General features: G+C 51.5%; 1 protein-coding gene across 1 annotated transcript in view; it reads left to right on the top strand.

The window, feature by feature from the left end:
• Positions 1–421: 421 nt before the first annotated feature.
• The window catches only part of garre1 (granule associated Rac and RHOG effector 1), a gene marked incomplete at its 3' end in the record, with an annotated part of 22,320 nt that continues 1,891 nt past the window's right edge, over positions 422–20,850 (top strand). Inside the window, 4 exon segments of the mRNA XM_084475870.1 lie at positions 422–464; positions 11,712–13,370; positions 20,641–20,781; positions 20,783–20,848. Coding sequence (XP_084331996.1) covers positions 12,810–13,370; positions 20,641–20,781; positions 20,783–20,848 — 768 coding nt within the window. The 5' untranslated portion in view covers positions 422–464; positions 11,712–12,809.

Raw genomic sequence — 20,850 nt, 5'->3', positions numbered from 1 at the left:
ATTCACTGGGACCATAGACTATGAAATCGTGACAGGACCACACACTGCAATAAAACGGATAGGTACATCAACCTCATGCAACCTCAAATAATAATCTTTTGTCGCCCTCACGTGGTCGACCTGTATTACAATCCTACTGTCAACCTAAACTCGGCCACCAGGTGGCGACGTAATCCACACATTATCTGTTAACGCAACAGTGTAACCACAACTTTAATTTTTCTAAAACATTTCCGAAAATCGTCCACACTTAGTCCATATATAGCATTTATCACACCAGAAAAACAAACGAATGACGTTCGCACACGTCTTATTAGGGAACCCATGAGCAAAAATGGGTGTCAACGTTGGGTCCATATCTGCCATGCGCTCTGGCGCCCCCTGCGGTCAGACGAGGAACCGCCGCCTCCCGCGTACACACAGACGGGGCTTCGCTGTCAAGAGGGTGGACTCCCAGCGCCGAGGTGAGCGACGTGCTTATTAATTAACCTGACTTACACTTGTACCCATGTTTTAGCGATCGGCGTTGTATTGCACCGATCACAATGCTGCCGGCCGTGCTCGGCCTTTGGAGGGGGGATTTCAACCCGCATCCAGCGCAGTTGCCTGTTTAGTGATCTCTCTCTCCGCTAAGAATAGTGTCGCAGAGAGCTAGCTCGCTAGCTTTAGCCCCGCTAGCCTTCCAGCCCCCACTAGTGCAGAGTCTACACGTTCAGCTAACCGGGACCCAGCTAGCGGTCCACCTCGGCTGTCTGTCAGTCGGTCAACCCCGGGGGACAGCGGGACGGACGGGAGGTGCAGCAGGTGTGCCAGCCTTTGTTCCCCTAACGTGTCGTGGGGTTTTTGTATAATTTGTATTTGTGTTTGCAGCCATTGCAGGGGAGAGGGAGAGGTCTGGCAGTGGAGGAGGGTGTTCGGGGTGTTCAGGGCGTTAAAGGGCCGTGGTGGTAACAGCTTGCGACATAGTGTTCCCAGGACTGGGGCCGAGGCTTCTCGCAGAGTTTCGGTGAAACTGGCTCACTGCGCTTGCGGGGGATTCCTTTGCACTTTCCTGCTAAATAGTGGGCTGGTTGTTGACTGTGTTGCAGCAGGTATTTGTCGTCAGGTGTATGTCACCGGGTGTATGCCATTGGGAGTATGTCATCAGGTTTATGTCATCAGGTGTACATCAGCAGGTATATATAGTCAGTTGTGTACATCAGCAGGTATACATCATAAGGTGTGTAACATCAGGTGCATATCATCAGGTGTGTGACTCTCTTGGGTCGCCCAACGCATGCATTCTAGTAACGGGTTGACCAGAGCTTCTAGTGGGTGTCTAAGGAGATTCACCTGATCGAAGCATTTCACGTTGGTTTAGTGAGCTGCAGTGCGAGTCTCTGCAATTGTCAGTAATAATTTCAAAATTCAACCTATAAATTATATGACAGTAATCGATGTGATGAGTGTATACGTGTCGCCTGTGCATCCGATTCTCCCAACTAGTGACTTGATGGGTTGATTTGAGATGTGTAGTGTTTGTAGTTTAGTAACGTACTGCATGGTTGCACACTAGTGATAGTGTTTACTTGTTGTGGATGGTGGTTCTTTACATTGTAATAAGGATAACATGACACACTTCAGCTGGGGTGGCTGGTGGGCAAACTGAAGACCTCATGCAGCCCTGCGTGCATGATGAGAAACCTGGGGTTGGTTCGCCCCAGAACTCAACCCTCAGAGAAACTTCTTCTATTTCCATGGTTTTGGCAAATGTCAGAGTAGTGCCCTTTGATAATGTACAATTATAACGGGTACTAGATGTTATTTTATGAAATGTTGAAATCAGGGCGAGCGAGTTTGCCATCTTCCAACCACTAAACGGTGTTCCCATGGTTTTTTTTTAGAATAACTTATTGTTTGATGTGATGAGTCAAGTTGCAAAGTATATGACGAGTCCTAACATGACTAAAGTTACAAAGTGACTGTTTGCTTTGAGAGCTGATAAAACATGTTTATGTGCAATGAAAGATTACTATTCAGTTCATAAAACCAATAGATGTGGCCTAAGCAGAGAGGCTTAACTGTAATTGGTTTGGTGGGCAGTATTGAAGTCCTATTCAGCACCATGTCTGGGTCATTATCACCCCAGACCGGCGCTTGACTGGGAGTTGTTTTCGTTACTGTTATTGAGCCTCATCACCAGGCGAAACACCTTCCCTCAGTCGCACACTGAATCCGGATGCATGTGCGAGGAAGTCAAACCTAGAGTCACAAGATCTCTGTTTGCAATTCCCTGAGGGTGGAGGTGGAGGTGGTGTTGGTGGAGGTGGAGGGGGGGAGTGTAGCACAGGCCCACGTTGTACCGGCTCTGTCTCCGCAGGCCAAAGTGATGTTTTCCTTCAACAAAGCCGCTTTCTAGTTTCTCTTGCGGTGCAGCTTCAGAATTTGCAGCGGACTGTCACAATGGAATCTTTTGATGGGTGGGGTGACCGAGGTTCGCGTTACAAGGAGGCTGTCTGCTGCTTAGTCAAGTTTTTTTTGCGTTTTACTGTTGTCTAGTATATGAATCATGTTAGTTATGAGAAATCATATGCTAACGTATCTGGTGACTCCAGCTATATTTTATTCCGGAAATTCATGCATGGTCGGTTCCCTTTGTGTATCTTGGTTCTACATGTTATGTTCCCTGAGATAAACTCTCAGATATACTGAGCACCATGTGAGGGTGATGTCATTGGAAAACAGGTGAAGCTTAATGTTGCCTTCAGGCCTTGGACATGGCTTCCACTGTCCAAACACCTTTTCTCAAATTAACAAAGTTTGAAAATTGTTTGTTTTGGAAATTTCTGGAAAAGTTTGGGAATAAAACAGCATCACGCAGAAGTGAAATATTATATTTTATATGCATATTACAGGTAATATGGTTTGCATGTGACATGATACTTCTATTCAAACAACCCTGAACTGCTGACTGAACACTAGCGCAATGGATTAAATCATTAACGGGCCCCTAATTTGTTAACGGGTTTATCCCTTTTAATTTTTTTTTCAGTATCTCGTGTTAATATCAAAGCTGTAACAACGACACTTTACAATGACACCCAAAGTACTAGAAAGGCGTCTCATCGGTTGCCCCGTCGATCGGTCAGGCTTTTCATTCGGATTGGTTGGGGGAAATACGTGGTAAAGGAATGGCAGAGAGGAGAGAGGTCTGCTGGTCCACCGACCACAGGCTGCTGGACTGTGGTCTTCGCCTCAGGGTTTGTCACTGACGGTCTGTAGACACCAGGCCGATGCGGACGGACGTGTCACTCAATAACATGGGGCTGTAGGACTCTAAACTGGCTCGGTTAATGCGTATTAGTCCACAAATGTCCAACAGTCGTGCACTCAGCGATGCAGGCTGCAGAGTAGGCGATCGTGTGAGCTGTGAGTTTGACAGAAGATACTGACACCTGTTGCAAGAACAGGAAAGACATAGCCCTGGAACAGGGCTTTGTCGTCCTGCCACAGAACATGTACGAATGGAGCGCTCACCTTTTGACCTGATGCAACATTGTGTAGAACTTCAAATAGATTACAATGTTTTACGAGTCTTATTTGAAGAACAATCAAAGATCCAGTCTCATAAGGACATTTAGAACTGTTTTTGCCCCATTGCCAGAGCAGGCCCATTCGATTAAACTATGAGTGGACTCGAACATTAATTATGAGTGGACTTGAACATTAATATCATATGTTGGGTAACACCACCCTATTGGCAAACAGTTCTCCTGCCTTTGTCTTGGAGAGGTAAATGCATGCTTTTGCCTTCCCATTGTGCAAGGGTTTTCCATCAGATGGACCAACGTAATACAACACTGTTTTTGCGATTCCCCGCCCAGAAATTGGCTTTGCTCTATGTTTTTGGTTAAGGTTGCACAGCTGTTCCCTCTGCTTCTTAATGAAAGCAATATTCTACCGCGTATAAATCCAGAAAACAAGCCCCTTTGTTGGCGAGATGACGGAGTCAGTCTCTGGGTGAACAATACTTATGGGGTCCTCCATCATGAGAAATCTCTTATTGTCAGTGAAGCCAGCTCCGCTCGAGTGAGCAGCCAGCTTTTGTTTTTTGCCCCACAGCCAAAGACTCCCAGTGAGATGCATTGGCTTTTGTGCACAGTGGAGATGACTGCAGTGCTCAAGAATGCAGGCTACCTTACATCCCTCCAGTAATGTGACACCTAGTACATTTTTTGTTCCTTTTTTAAAACTCATCCTATTATTGGAAGTTCCTAATGCAGCGCACCATTGCTTGCAGCGCCGGTATGGATTGCGCAGGGCGCCTTGCTCAAGGGCACTTAAGCAGCATGGGGAGGCTTGCTGACAACTGTGGACTTAAACACAACAGGTACTATATTCGAAGAGCCGTCAAGATACCACACTGCGCCTTCCTCTTCAAGTTGGCCTGTTGCCACGTTCATGTCATTCTTCTCGTTTCTTTTCAATGCATGGACGTTGCAGTGTTCTGTTCACGCTACCTGTGGAGATGATTATCAAAGAGTCATTTGAACGCGGAGCGTATCCATCGCTTATTGAGAAAGGAACCCTGTTAAAGGGGTTTTGCCCTATTGACGTCAACGGATGTTTAGTCTAATCCTCGTTTACAAACTTAATGGAACGTGCTTTAAAGAGCAGCTCTCTGAACGAAGTGAGAACCTCGGCAAACAAACGCAGACAAAGCCAAAAGTCTGTATTTATGGATGGCAAACATTTCTGGCGCCACTAAACCAAGACACTGAGTAGATTCATTAAAGGTGCAAATCACATGCATGTAAATTGCTCCTTTCATGTTGATGTAACCTGATGAACCGGCTCTTCATTAGTCTTCATTGTGTTGGTTTTTGGGGAAAAACAGCGGCAGCTGTTCTTCCTTGCTTCACAGCAACTTGACGTCGACTTGGACTTCTTCTGTCGGGGTGGCTGTTATAGACTGGGTCGTGGTTAAAGACACAGCAGAATGCGCGTAGCACTGGGTAGAATGTGCCTCCACTGCTATTAGCCTCGTACCAGTGTTCTTTGTGAATGGAGCTGACGTCAGATCAGGGGCCCTTTCTTACGCTTGTTTAAACCGGTCGTATTCCCCAAACGCACTGAAACCTGAAGGCCGGTGGTGGATCGACGGTGGACGGATCAATCTCAGGTGGTCCCAGCGGGCAAGTCTTCTCCTTGTTTATTGTCTGTGGGCTTGATGCGTCATGTTTCGTTTGATCACGTTGACCAGGGCTTTGTAGTGTGTCACCCTTCGAGATTCGAAGAAAAGGCGGATTCCCACCGTCGTAGTTATTTGTCTTTTTATTTTGGACGCTGCGTGTCCAGAAGGGCGACGTTGTGGTTGATGAAACGTGGGCTTACGCGGGCGTCACAGACCTGTCCCAGACTTGAAGCCTGCGCTTTGTTCCAGCAGCCCGTCTGCTATTTTTATTAGAGCCATAAGCTACTTACAACGTATGCTATGTCATAACAGGTTAACCTGATATTACCCTGCCTAGTGTCAGGCCAACAGCCTCCTGCCTAATGGCTTTCTCTGTCCGTCTCTCTTTCTGTTTTTTGCTTCACGTCCATTCAAAGGTACGGATTGGCATTATGCTACGCAGAGAGTACTTTTGTCAGCTACAAAGAAATATAAGTCGCCGCTTGCACGGGCACTGTTCAAAGCGAGTCATAAACCAGACTTAAGGCAGAGACCACAACACAAGCTACACAAATTCAGAGTGTGTGTGTGTGTGTGTGTGTGTGCGTGTGTGTGTGTGCGCGTGTGCGTGTGTGTGTGTGCGCGGGCACCGTGCCTCGTGTTGCATGAGCAAGCCAAGCCTGACTCACGCTGCTGTCACACAGTTGCTCCGGGCACTTGTCCTCTCGTTTGTCCTGGTCTCCCAGGCCTGTCTGCTGACCCTGGCCTCCCACCACATCCCAGGGGGAATACCCCGGTGGAACCAGCCGCCGCGGAAGAACGCTCTCCTGTTTTTTCTTTTTATATGAAGGGGGCCGGGGCCCATGCACAGCCACTCACGTTACCAGCGTTTCTCTGCAGACTCTGTTTCCAGGATTGTGTTTGTTTTGATTCCTCCTCAAATTCCTTCGCTTCATTTGACAACAGATGTAGAAGGGGGGGGCTTTGAGTCTTTTTTTTGGGGGGGCGGGGGGGGGGGGGGGGAATTGTACCTTTTAGACTATACGGTAGTGTGTGTCTTAAACGTGTCCCATCTGGGAGCACTGGGCAGCTGTTTTGCTCCGGCAGCGCTGAAATAGACTTCACGAGTGGGCTATAGTTGGGCCTGTGGCCGGCGTCTCAGACCAGAGTGTGGGCCCTCAGCGGCGGCCCATAAGGAGCTGTCAGCGTGTGCAACAGCTGGGGCCCGGGCGCCGCGCGGGGTCCACCCGGCCGCGATGGCTCACAGGCACACAGACACAGAGACACGGAGAGAGGCGGAGGCGGAGGGAGACGTGGAAAGACAGGGGCGAGATGGATGGCTATTGACACAGAGCATAACTTATGGGGAGATACAGCGACGGGGAGTTTTCCATTGTTTGCCTTTGGTACGGCTCTCGGAGTTCCGCACGGAGCACACTGTCTGTCGAGCCAGTTTTGCACGCGCTCCGTTGTCTGTTGGGATTCGGTTCAGTGTGAACGCCCCCAAAGTGAAAATCTATACCTTGAGAATCTATATGATAACCGTAAACACTGTGAATGCCATTATTCTCCAAAACGTCACCGTCGACAGTGTTTACTTCTATAGTTATCTGGAATGGGGTGTTTGGTATGTCTGGAAAGCCGTGCAAAGAGGTTGGAGGGCTGGCTGCTTGCGACGTAGGCCATTGATTTGCTTTTTAAAAGTGAAACCTTTTGTCCTTTTGTCAGTCGGACACCCACGACTTACGTGGTCTAACAATGTGCACCAAACGTTTCCTCTTGATGTCTATTGATTTTAATATCGGATGCAAGTATCGGTTGGCCTGGAAACCATTATGATCACGTGACCTCACATCCTGTTTTTTTCTACAGCCCCCCCCCCCCCCCCCCCAACATCGATTTCCTGAAATGACAATGTAACCGGGGCCAATCAGGGACTGTGTCGTAGCTGATGACGTAACCAGGGCGATCAGGGACTGTGTCGTAGCTGATGGCATAACCCGGCCAATCGCTGACTGTGTCGTAGTGTAATGATGTAATTTGGCCAATCAGGGACTGTGTTGTAGTTGATGTAGGGCGAAAAAGCGTACTTTCCACTGAGTAAGCTCCATGGCGGTTTTTACCGTCATGGAGCTTACTCAGCGGAAAAAAACCCATTTCTCGCCGTTCTTCCGTCCTGAACTGCAAAGCCGATTGGCCGAAGTTTGTCTGTCAGGGCAAAATACCACCCTGCCATCGCTGTGGGCGAAGTGGTCCACAATGCTCGGTGTAGCGTAACCGAATGAGAGGTCACGTGACCAGGACGGTCTCCGGGCTAAGTATCAGTGTCGTCCCTCTGAAAACAATTATGTCCACCGGGGACAATGGCTCAGAACCCCCCCCCCCCCCCCCCCCCCTCCCAGTTGTCTGTCTACCCCCCTCCGTGGCGGGACGGCGTGCAGACAGGTAAATCACCCCTCGGCGGTCGGACAGTGCCGTGACTGGCGACAGAGTCGTCGCCCCAGGAAACCCAAGCCCCCTTTCCTGTTGAGCTCCAGCAGCTGAGCCGCCGGGCCTAGCCGCGGGGGGAAGCAGGGCTAACATTAGCACCGAGAGTGGCTGGTGGCGGAGGGGAAGGGCGCTAAACCTCACGGGCGCGGGGCCAGCGCTGGAGCCCGGGCTCCTATCACATGTGTTTGTTTGGGTGCTACGGCTAATGGGAGATGCTAGCTGGCTGCTAGTGTGTGTGTGTGTGTGTGTGTGTTTGTGTAGCGCTGTCTTTCTGGCGAGTTGCCAAGGCTGCTAGCTGTACTGAGAAGCTTTCTGCACTCATTAATATTGATGGCGGGTCTGTTTGTATTGGGAAAGCCTCTGCTAGTAGGCTATTTATTCTGACTGGAACCGTAGCCGCGAGCGACTCTGTGAACAAGGTACGACTGAAAGCGCTCTGTGATGAACCCCGGCCCAGATCTGGGGTACTGCTGCCTCTGTAGGACTGTTAGATTTCAGCTTATTTCTAAACTGTTCGTATGGTCTCTGCGTTGTGCGTATTCCCAATTGTAGTAGTAGTTCTTGAAGTGTAAATCGAGGACGCTTGACAGGTTGGATCAGAGGGTCGAATGGATGGTTTATTAATACAGCGAGATACAGAAGGTTGAATAATCTATAGTGTAGGAGGGTGAGGAGCAGTCTCCTGACGTGCTCCTCGGCTGTCGATCCCTCTTCTCGCCGAACCGACGGTTTGGGGCGAGTATTATAATAAGAAAATAGTAGCCTGAGTTGTTTGTGTTCTGCAAACCAATAACACTGGTCCGTGTCAGGCAAAACTTGATATCGCAATTTTGACCCATAACTATATGTAGCAAAAAAAAATCTGCACAAAGTTCTATTCTGTGCAGTCGTTCATGTTTACATGAAGGATGTTGACGATGGCATTCCTGAGTGGCAGGATTTGGAACAGCTGAGAATGCGGTCCCGTACTGTAGATCAACAGCTGTCTCCCGCAAGACAATGGCTCAGTGTTCGCCCGTCCTCAAATGAGTCAAACGAGAGGGAACGGACATTTCTGGAGTTCCCTTGTCACTCGGCTGTCGTCGGCGTCGGCCGTCAGCGGGGCTTGTCTTCTTGGTTACCTGCTGGCTGGTTTCACATGTTGCTGCCTGCTCGTATCTGGGCGACTGGAAAGTTAACAGTCACCAAAGCGAAAAAAAAAAAACAGACTTTAAAAGGCGAAAAATGTCGAGAAACCGCCCAGAGAGTTACCATGAGTGTATTTTGCGAGCATTGTTTAGGATGTCGAGGTGACTCAAACAGGAATATATTGCACATGGGCATACGGACATCAGAAAAGCCCCACAAGCAAAAGCAATCTATAGACCCAATAGGACTTCTATAGCTGCTCTCCGACCGCTAGTGAAATGTTAGTGGTGAGACTGAAGTTGCTAGTCATTCTCCGTTCAATTACATTTGAGACGAGCCTAGCTCCTAAGCGCTGATGTGTTCTGTATGAAACGAGTCCAAGCATCTTGGCTCCGACGTTCTTGGCTCCCCCCCCCCCCCCCCCCCGGACTCCTGTCTCTCTACCTAGTTTCCCAAACGCCCATTAGGCTGTTGACAGCGCTGGCCAGCCCTTGTGTGGCGTCTGTCGTGTCTCTCACTGCGGCCGTAATCCCTGGGATTTGGGAGTGGAGGGACGCTTGTTTGCACTAGTTAGCCGGTGTGCCGTCAAAGCCCCGTGCGTTGCACAAAATGACCAGCGCACGCCGTTTCCATTATTCCATGGTTTAGCGCCAGCGCAGAGGTAGAGAGGGGGGGAGAGAGAGAGGGACAGAGAGAGAGAGAGGGAGAGAGATCCCGATGAAAGGGACGCAAGGTTTCTGAGAAGAAATACACACTAAAACCTGCGTCGTTTTGGGAGACGTTGCGAGCGCGAGTGACTGAAAGGTGCGTAGTTTAGCATGGGGCCGTCGGTTTGGAAGCCGAGCGATGGGACCACTGCCCACACGCTCTCGAGCAAGGCATGCCTCTCCTTTTGTGAGCAGGTTGCGTGGCCCCCGGCGCACCTAGGCCTATGTATGTGTGTGTGTGTGTGTGTGTGTGTGTGTGAGTGTGTTCAGCCTCTGACCCTTCTCTCCCCGGGCCCTGGGTCTGGTGTCCTTGGCGACGGCTGTAAATAATGTGTTCCTGGTGGACGTGCGTGGTTATATAAGACCAGGGGAAGGAAGAAGTGGGAAGTCTGCTGTTCCCTTCATGACGAGGTCACCGGTTTCCCTTGGCCCTCTGCTGTGTGTGTGTGTGTGTGTGTGTGTGTGTGTGTGTGTGTGTGTGTGTGTGTGTGTGTGTGTGTGTGTGTGTGTGTGTGTGTGTGTGTGTGTGTGTGTGTGTGTGTGTGTGTGTGTGCGCTCGCTCGCGCTCTCTGGGGGGGGGGGGGGGGTGGGCTGTGACAGACGGCAGCATTGAGTGTTTGCTGCTCTCACACTAGTTTTTTTTTTTTTTTTTTTACTGGAGGAAGGAAGCCGGATTTAAAGGTCACTGGAACATCTGTAACTAACGTGTGTGTGTGTGACGGTCAACACAACATGGCCGCGTTGTCGTGGTCACTAACGCCGCCGCGCTGCGCAGGGGCTGATGCCCGGGCCTCTAAATCCCGGAGTCTCTGGTCTCCGGTCCTTCCATCCGGCTCGGGGAACGACTCTGGGAGATAACAACATGGGCTGTGGCGGAAAAAATGGAAAACTTTCCACAGCAGCAGCAGCAGCAGCAGCGCCTGTTTGCCGCACAGGGTCCCGAGTGTGTCTAGCAGATTAGTCCTGCAATGTTGATGTTTTTCTGTCCGGTGTCGGCGTGCGATTGCTCTAGTCTGGGTCAACAGACGCAGCCCACGGGCACGGACTGTGGAACGAGATGAAAGATCACAGGTTGCTCTTGTTTTATGTCTTGTCTTTTTGAGAGTTTGGTTTGTTTCGCGCGGCCCTTATCGACGTTCAAAGCACGCACCAGCCACCCGCCGAACGCGGCCTACAGTACGGGAGTCAAACGCTCGGTGCGGTTTTGGAACAATGAGGAAAGGATTATTTTTCTATGAAGTTTCACGCTGGCACGGTAGTCCGTTTCCTTCCAGCGTTTGAAACGCGTTCACCCGAGGCGACCTTCCCCCGACGCGCCACAGCAATTCCCCTTTGCAGAGATTCCACAGTAAACATAAAACATGGCTGACGGCTTAATGTGGATGAAAACGCTCTTCTTCACGGTGCTGGCCCTCTCTCTGCTCCTACTGACAGGGAAACAGATCGATGCGTTAAACGCCCTGGCGTCGCCACTCGACCCACGCGGTTCATAATAATAATCTCACGGGGATCAGTTTCTGAGTACTGCCGCGTCGGTGACGCAGGCCGAGTCCTAGATGGCCCTCAGCATTCACCGTGACATTTGTTCGAGGGGGGAAATGAATAACAATACACACAGGAGGACGGGCCCGTCTGGCCAGCCCACGGCGGGGCTGTGAATGGCTGTATTGTGACTCACCGAGGGGTGAATATCAACAGAGCCGTCAGTGTCTGCTGTTCCCTCCGACCGCTGGCAGAACCCCCCCCCCCCCCCCCCGGCTCTGTTCTCGTGAAACCTGCCGGTGTCAGGAGATCTCGGCGCGAGCTACAGCGCCTGGTGTAGCGCGCCGCCGCCGCCTCCACCCTCCACCGACACCACTACACCACCCGCAGTCCTCTCTGGAAGGGCCCGGCGTTTATGAGGCTCTGGTGGCACGGCTGTGTTCAGTGTGTTCAGGGAACATCGTGGCGCGAGGGAGGGGATGCTGTGCTGTTCAGCTCTTTCTGTTTGTTTTGATCAATAAAAAAGTCGGTAAAGTGTGATGATGTTTAAAAGTGTGACGTCATACCAATTCTAGCTTTTTCGTTCCCTCGAACGTTTAAGGTCAAGGCGTAAAATGTGTCAAACGAAAGCAGGTAATCGCGACGAGTCCGAACCGTGACGCAATGACGATAACTCCAATGAATCAATCCTCTGCTTCTGCTCACCAGACCCCCCTCTGTGTGTGTGTGTTTCTTTCTCCCTCTCCCCACAGGAAGTGACCTAGAGGCCTTACAAGATACAGTTGTGCTTTCGTCGCTCTAATCTGTGTCTGCGGAGAGAGCCCCCTGGTATTCCTGGTGAGTATCAACTACCTCAGCCAGACGACTCCGGCAGACCCCCTGCAGCAGGCCCCCCGAGCCCAGCGGAGCTGAGCCTGAGCCTGACCCCAGCGCGGAGACCCCAAGGGACGCCCCGGAGCCTCTGGCGAAGAGACACACCCCCCCCCCCCCCCCCCCCCCCCTCCAAACGGACACGCTCCCCAACGGACCGTGGAAGCAGCCCCCGCTGGCCGCCGGCTCCTTGAAACGCTGCTTCTTCTTCTTCTTCTTCTCCCAGGGGTTCTGAGACGGACTGGTTCCGTCGTCGGGTTCCTCCAGGTCACACACGGGGAAGGTCTGGGAACCCGTCCCGCACCGCTGGTGGTGTCGCTGCTCCGCTCTAGTGAGCCGGTTACCGTTGGCTTGACCAGCGACCAACCTCCCCTTATCTCAATCTTACCCTTTTTTTTTTTTTTTTTTTTTTCATGGCAACTTTTTAATAGATAAGTTGTTGTTTTTTTATTTGCGGTGGTATATCTACATCTAAGTACATCTATGTGAATATATACTTATTTTCCGCTTCCATCACGACGGACAAACTCTGGAGCCCTGCACTCCACTCGCACGCTGAATCCTAGAGCCCTCGTGCGATTCCCCTCGCCCTCCTTTATGCCACGCGGCTCCCCCCCCTGACCCCAGGGGCCCTACAGCGGGCGTCCAGGCCCGCAGCGAGCTCCCGCCGCCGCCGCCGCCGCGTCTGATGTTGGCTGCAGCAGGGCTGCATGCACCACGCGCTCCGAGGCCCTCGCGCCGTTCCCGTGGCCGTTCCGCGTCTCCGTCGTCCCCCGTTCAGCCCCCTCTGAGATGAGCCTCTGGCAGGGGAAACTCCTGAGGTGTCCTCTTACCCCGACGTGAATAGCTCCCGTCGCCTCCTTTTGTACGCCCCCCCCCCCCCCCCCCCCCAGAATCGGAATCTCCCCGCCCCACTCCCCCGCGACCGCCAGAGTCGCCCAGCGGCACGGTGAGCGAGCGGTGCGGTCGCACCCAGTCGTATGTACAGTTGCAACGCGCCGGAAGGTAAGATGGACTACAAGCGGCGCTTTCTGCTCGGCGGGTCCAAGCAGAAAGTCCAGCAGCAGCACCCGCAGTACCAGATGCCCGAGCTGAGCCGGACCCTCAGCGCCCCGCTGGCCTCCTCCTCCTCCTCCTCCTCCTCCTCCTCCTGCTCCTCCGCCCCCTCCCCCATGGGCCCCGGGGCCGGCGTCGGCGTCGGCGGGGCCCCCGGCGGCCTGCCCCCGGGCCCGCCCTCCGGCACCACCACCACCACCACGGCGGTGGCGGACATCCAGCAGGGCATCTCCAAGTACCTGGACGCGCTCAACGTGTTCTGCCGGGCCAGCGCCTTCCTCACGGAGCTGTTCAGCGGCGTGTTCCGGAACTCCCACTACTCCAAGGCCGCCATGCAGCTGAAGGACGTGCAGGAACACGTCATGGACGCCGCCAGCCGGCTCACCGCCGCCATCAAGCCCGAGATCGCCAAGATGCTGATGGAGCTGAGCGCCGGCGCGGCCAACTTCAAGGACCAGAACGACTTCAGCTTCCAGGACGTGGAGGTGGGTGCACTGCCTGGTGTTAAAGGGGTGGCGTTAGGCCACCGTGTGTGTGAGTGGGGTTAGCCATGACAAGCCGTTTGGAAAACCGGCCTTAGTGAGAATATCAATCTAGACGTACGCTGGATAGATCTACCAGTCCACCAGCGGTGGACTGCAGCAAAGGTTGCTTATCTATCCAGCATACATCTAGGTGGACACTCCCACTTGTGACGTCACTAACAACAAAGGCAAAGGCAGTTTTTTCCGACCGGCTTGTCATGGCTGATCGCACTCACACCCGGTGGCATTATATCACCCACTTTAATGCATTGAACACGGCGTTGACGTGTGTTGAGGAACGCTGATCTGTGCTTCGTGTTTGGCTTCAGCCAATCACCAGCCGGTGACGTTTAAGTTCCCTAGACATCCTAGACAAGCCACGGGGTTTCCTACACCTCCGAGTGTCGTAGCGTTGTTCCCTAGGTGCTTTCTGAGCTCACTGTATAATATACTGGGATGTGATGGCGTTCATGTTGTTCGTCATTAGGCCTACAAGCCTGTGTCACACAGTAAAAATAATGTTGGGATGTATTCATTTTCTACTGATGTAAGGAAAGATGACCATGCTTCTCTAGCGTAGTGTAGATTGCATGTCAGATATTTCTCTTTTCACACCAGTGTTAAAGTTAAACGGTTCATAGTTGGTTCAAAGAAAGAAACTCTTCTTATGGCTTTTCAAAGCCACAGTGTGTTTAATTTGCTTTGCTGCTAAATCGCTATCTTTCATATGTGTCCCAAAGGTATCCCATAATAGTCACCGTGTTGCGTCATTGGTACTGCTTTGCAACTAGCATGTGAGCGTGGGGGATCTGGGACCTGGCAACCACCTCCTACCCACAATCGACACATTGTTCAGAGTTAGAGTCAAATGAGATCACAAGAAAGCAATCCGTCTAGATTTATGTGGCTGCATTTCATCTGTGAAACGTTGGTTTTGCAAGTTAGTGTTTTCCATGATGTAGATTGTCTTATCTGCACGACGCAAACCCCCTGATTTGAGCGTGGAAAGGAGTAGTGATGAAGCACCATTGACTGGAAGGAAACATTCAGCTGACGTCAGGGTTTGAGAGACGGGTGTGAAAACACCCGGAAAGCCGCCTCCCACCTGCCCACAAGTCCCTCCCACTTTCGCCCCTTTTTCTGCTGATATGTTCAGAATGAACGTGTAATTTCTTGCAGCACGGCGAAAAACCTCAGATAGCCTGCCGCTTCACCGCAAAGACGTGGGAGATGGCATTCAGCCTCTCAGATACTGAATCTCCCCTCTTCTGAACTGTTCTGAAGGGGAAAGGTCCGGTCCGGTGGATTGTCAGCGCTCCTGCTCACGAGTTGTGCTGGTCGATCAGTACCTCCATGTCTGCTGGGGATAAATATGATCGGTCATCATGTTGGCCAGACAAGCCCCGGGGGCAGTGCAGTCTGTACCCAGGGTACTGGACGACCCTGTGGCGGGGGGGGGTGTTGGATGGGGTTGTGCCCAAAACAGGAAACACTTTGGTACCGCGGTCAGTAACTCTGAGCCTCTGCGGTCTGAAATATGCACGGATGAATATTAGTGGAGGCCCAACTCTGTGAGGGTCCAGAGGCCTCGGTTTTGGCCGTGGCCTCCTCCACTGCCGTCACACCAGCCAGTCTGCGCTCCATTATGTCAGCCGGCCTTCACTGCCTTCAATTCAAGCCGGCCTCCACTGACTGCAATTCAGCCGGCCTCCTCTGCCTTCACGGCCTCCGCTGCCTTCTGGCATTAAGACTAAAAGAGGCAGAAAGAGGGCTGACACTTGGCTTCAGGATGGCCTCATTAAATGCAGCGGTGTTATTGACCTAAACCTCAGTATCTGCACCAGAGTATTCTGTTTGTTCAACGGAGCCAAACAAAGCCGGCCATGCCATTTGCTTCCTGACGAGGAGGACACCGCTGGCCTCATGATTCATGGTCGTTTCCATGAATTTCATATTTTTAGTGGACTCTTGGCTTCTGGAAAGGCCAAAGCAGTAACAATGAGGGAAACGCACACAAAACAACACAACGATGGCATGTTAATAGTGTAATGTTCAAATAACAGGCCTAATATGGATAGGCCAGGCCTGGTGGTGATGTCACTATGAGAACATGTTGTTTTTTTCGGTAAGTAATTAATGTCGGATTTGGGGCTCAGGACAGCGAACCGAATAGTTTCCTGATGTGGAGACCGGCGTCGGCCAAGTTCCATCCTGAATGTTTGCTCCGGCGTTTGATCAGATCCAGTGTGTTTTTTTTTTTTTTTTTCTGGCCTCTCGTAGTGAACCAAGCCACTTGGATGTAGGTCACCAAGTAATGCTGATGAAGGCCATCTCATGCACGACGCATAAACACTCAGTCCCCTTCTAAGGCTCACTGATCAAAGAACGCATCTCCCTTTTTCCGTCACGCACAAAGCTATCTATATCCTCCCTTTCTTTATCTCCCCCCCTCCCCCCCTCCCTCTCTCCCCCTCCCTCCTCGCCATCTCTGCTAACCCAGTCCGGGGGACTTGTGGAATGTGGAGTTTGAGTCATCCCTCTTCCCCCTCTTCCTAACTCCCTGTCTTCTCTGCTCCTCCATTGATGAGCCCAGAATGTCCGGGCCGGTCTGGGAACACAACCAGCCTCTTCTCTCTTCTCTTCCCCCCGCGGCCTCACGCGCCCCAGAGGCCAAGTATGTGTGGAAACGTCCCGGTCTGTTGAGAGGCCGTCTGCAGAGGCCTGCTAGAGGCTGAGAGCCAAACGCCAGTAGGGGGGCTGGAGTGAGACTCTAGAGTGAGACCCCTCCCCCCCCCCCCCAAAACACACACAGAGACACACACAGAGACACACACAGAGACACACACACACACACACACACACACACACACACACACACACACACACACACACACACACACACACACACACACACACACACACAAGAGATCTGGGGGCGATCGAGGCAGCTCTGGGTCAACCAGAAGACAAGCACCTCCCCCCCCCTTCCCTTCCGCCTTCTCAGCCACACACACACACACACACACACACACACACACACACACACACACACACACACACACACACACACACACACACACACACACACACACACACACACACACACACACACACACAGATGGGCTTAAGAATGCTCTAGGTATAATTTTTAGCCGCTGTTGGATGATGGGGGAGGGTGTTGGGGTGTCATGTGACCGTCGGGGTATCTGTGTCGTGATTCTCTACTAACCCATAGCAGGTGGACTTACTGTGGAGACGGGGAGATCAGTAAGGCCAGGGAGAGGGATGGGAGAGAGGCAGAGAAACACGACGGAGGTGACGGAGAAGGACAGATGAGTTGAGGCTAGAGAGGAACAAGTGGGGGAGGTGGAGGAGAAATGGGCCTGTATTTTCTATTATTGTGTGTATATATATATATATATATATATATATATGACTATTTTGTTTGGTCTACGGACTATTCTGGGGGTCCAATGGTGGAGGAAATACGTTTACCATTGTCACCACATTAACCGACGACACGGCACCTGGTAACTTTCTTTTACCAAACATGGTCACGTCTACGGAGTAGTTATGGCCTGATTTATCCCTTATGGTTTTCAATGCAAATAGCGGGCCACTATGTGACGTACTTCTGTTAAAAAAAAAACATGTCATTCATCATGTTTAGTGTCCCCCAAGTACAGCTCGTTTACACAGAGCCCATCCCAGGTTTTCCCCGGGGCATGCCGTCCCTCAAAACGTGATTTATAACCATTAACACATTACAATAACCAGCCTGGGTCTGAGGTAGGGGGGGGGTCGGGGGTGGGGGGGGGGATGGAGGCAGGGGTCGGGGTCGGGGTCGATGGCCACAACGTGAGCCGAAGTACAAGTCGTCCTAGCACGGATCAGGTTGAAAAACCACAAACATGGAAAGCCGGGCTGGTTAATGCCGGCCACCTGCACCCGGGCCGCGGCTCTGGGAATGGGAAGGCTTGCGTTGTGCATCTGTTAATCATAAAGGCCCCCGATGACTCACACGCCCTCCCCCCTGTTACGGCGCGGACAAACCAAACAGAGTATACATATTTTCACCGGGTCTGCACTGCTAATAGACTACGGCCGGTGTTCTGAGAAAACTCAAAAGTAAAAGTTGTTGATGGATTCACTGTCTGCCGTCGGAGGCGCGGAGGAGAATTTGCCTGGCTCCGCTCAGCCGTCTTCCCTCCCATTTTCCAGCGGCGGCGGCGGCGGCGTGTGGGACGCGGCCGATCCGATGACATGTGTTTCCCATTAGCCGACGTTCCCTTTTAACTCCTGCCTGGTTATTTCATACTTTGTAGCACTTTGTTCAAGAGCCCCTTGGAGCTGTGTGTGTGTGTGTGTGTGTGTGTGTGTGTGTGTGTGTGTGTGTGTGTGTGTGTGTGTGTGTGTGTGTGTGTGTGTGTGTGTGTGTGTGTGTGTGTGTGTGTGTGTGTGTGTGTGTGTGTGTGTGTGTGTGCGTGCGTAGCCCAGCCTCCTGTGGTAATGTCAAAAACCCCTTCTGGGACGTCACCTAAACGTTGTTAATCACCGGCCTCACGATACCGTATTAACTGTTTAACGCACTCCACAGTTCATTCTTTCATTTCATGCGTACATCTGTCTATTGAGACCGGGGACGATAACTGGGTCCAAGATTAGCGCGTGTGCGTCATCGTCAGGAATTCACAGCCCGGTGCCTGCTAGGTCTGGGCCCTGGTTCGCCGTCTCCCTGCGTGCTGATGGAGGCTTCAGACTGTAGTATGCAGAGTTTGAGGCCGTAGGTAAATCCTGTTTTGTTTATGCTGAGCCGCTGGAGAGGCATGCAAACGTATGCATTTCGAGGATTCGGGGGGAGTTCTGTTTGGTTTGTGAATCTACCGTAGTCCAAGAGGATGTCTCGAACACGGAGAGAATAGCAACAATGGCTTCATTTATCACGGCGGGACCATGCTGTTAAACGAGTTGACCCTTTCACCTTAACGTGGCCGATGCATCCCTTAGCAGACTTATTATTGGGCCCATCTGTCAGTCTCACTCGATTCCCTCTTTTTCCAATGCTGTCTTCTGCGCTCATGTCACCACCAAGCTCTCATTCAATCCATCTTCAGTGATATTCCTTTGTTGCTAATATGCAGGTACATTGAATCAGGTTCAGCAGCAGCAGCAGCAGACATGAGGGCCCATGAGTGACTGCAGCTCCGATGTGATGTTGTTGCTAAGCTTTGAGTCACAAGGCAACATAATCGACCGTAACAAGGATCCTGTATCGCTGCAGCCGGCCAGGGGTTGGACTTGTGATATTTAGCATCCCAGAAATAGACATTTTGCGCCGTCTTTTGTATTTTTGAATGTACTAGACCAATATTTAGTTATTTTAGATATTGTTTTTGATCAATCTAGAACATTCTTGATGTATCAGTGATGATGTAGACGCTGTGAAGATACATCAAGGAGGTCATCGAGGCTGTGGTGATGTATCAAGGATGTTGCAGAGGCTGTAGATATATCAAGGATGTTGTACATGCTGCTGTAGATATTTCAAACAAACTGCACTTGAATGCCAATTCACAAACCAATGTGTTTTTAAACGCCATACCACTACCTAATTTCCTGTCAGATTGAATAACTGGTATTTGGGAGACGTGTTTAGTTCCCTTACCGTAACTAAAGCAGTGGTCTGACTACATACGCAGTCCCCTATGCTGGGCGGTGTTGCTGAGCTTCCTCCTATTCAGAGGGGATGACCGCGGGTTACCCGGCTGGCTGTCAGCTCTTTCTGCTGGAGTGACAAGTTGAGCTGCAGAGTGATGGAGGCCCGGTCTGGTTGTTCCGGTCTGCTTTGAAGACAAGCCCTGGCGTCGTGGTATTTCTGTCTTTACAACTCAGCCCCCGACGAGGGGATGTATTTTGAGGCTCTACCTGAAAAAGAAAACGCAGGGACCGGGGTGTCTGGTTGCTCCCAGGACAACAAACCAGGGCTGAACTGGACTATTCTTACCACCTCCCAGTAGAGCGAGCATACACACACACACACACACACACACGCACACGCACACGCACACACGTACACTCACGTACACTTACTTACACTTTAAAATAAAGAGAGGGCAAAGAGTGTTTTTCTAACATGGCCAATGAGTTGCAGCTATATGATTTGAACGTCATGTAATTCACGAAGCTTACTACTTTGCTGTAGAGAGGGTAAGGTGTAACGGCCAAGTCTAATAGCCTTTTAACACGCTCACAATTTTGCTTCCATGTCTCTTTGCCCACCAGCTATTTGGACAGCTCATTATCCAGCCCAACATTGGCTAATAGGGTCTTGATACATGGCACAGGGTGCACTGTCCCCCAAGATTAGACTTTATTAAATCCCATTCGGGAGTTACGCTGGAAGCTCTTATCGAGGCAAAAGGAAAATAGCTGTTGAATTTCCGCCTTTGTGTGTGCGGAGAAAGCGCGACGATTACTCTGCAGCAGAACACGGAATCGCCGCCGGGAACTGGTGACCTAGTGTGACGTTCACCGAGCCTACGACCTGCGCCGCATTAGCCCGGAGACGGGCGCCGTGCGGTGGCGGTCGGACACTCTCACTCGTCCTTCTCTTTAAGTGCACCGGACGTCACTCACACATGCGTGTCTTGGTGTAATTATGAGCTTCCTCTCGTCGTAACAGCGGTGTTACATTTCCCCCCCCCCCCCCCCCATCCCCGTCTCCCTCCGTACCCACACTCATGCATTTATTTACCACCGGAGTGTCTTGCGTCCTGGCACTTAAAACAAAGTACCCAGCATTATGTAGCATCTGATCCTATAGCGATCCTCGTGGTATACAGGGAATAGGTTTAACCATTCCCTGTATACAACAGAAGTACGTCGCATAGTTGCCCTCTGTTTGCATTAAAAACCATAATGGATAACGCCGTAGTGGCATTAATTTAACCATAATGGCATTACTTGGTAACACAAGTTGCCAGGTGCTGTGTTATTGCTCAATGTGTTGACAATGGTAAACCTAACCATCGTTAGTGCTTGGCACTTGGTTATATTAACATCCTTACTGTACCGACTGCGATATATTGTTTCTCCTTCTTCTGACAAACGTCCTTGTACAATGTACTCTGCTAAGCGTGTGTGTGTGTGTGTGTGTGTGTGTGTGTGTGTGTGTGTGTGTGTGTGTGTGTGTGTGTGTGTGTGTGTGCGTGTGCGTGTGCGGTGTCTCCAGGTGCTGGGCAGGTGTTTCCGCACGGTGATGCAGGTTCATTTCCAGTTCCTGTCCCAGGCCCTGCAGAAGGTGCAGCCCGTGGCCCAGTCCTGCCTGGCGGAGGCGCTGGCCCAGGCCCAGGAGCGCCGCGCCAACGCCCGCCCCCCCCGGCAGCGAGCACGGGGCCCCCACCGAGCTGGAGGACGCCGCCCGCTCCTGGAAGGGCGCCGC

This window comes from Micromesistius poutassou (genome assembly GCF_964030765.1).
Source record: "Micromesistius poutassou genome assembly, chromosome: 12".
NCBI classification, from domain to species: domain Eukaryota; kingdom Metazoa; phylum Chordata; class Actinopteri; order Gadiformes; family Gadidae; genus Micromesistius; species Micromesistius poutassou.
Note: the sequence above shows the minus strand (reverse complement) of the source record. Positions and strands in the feature narration are given on the sequence as shown.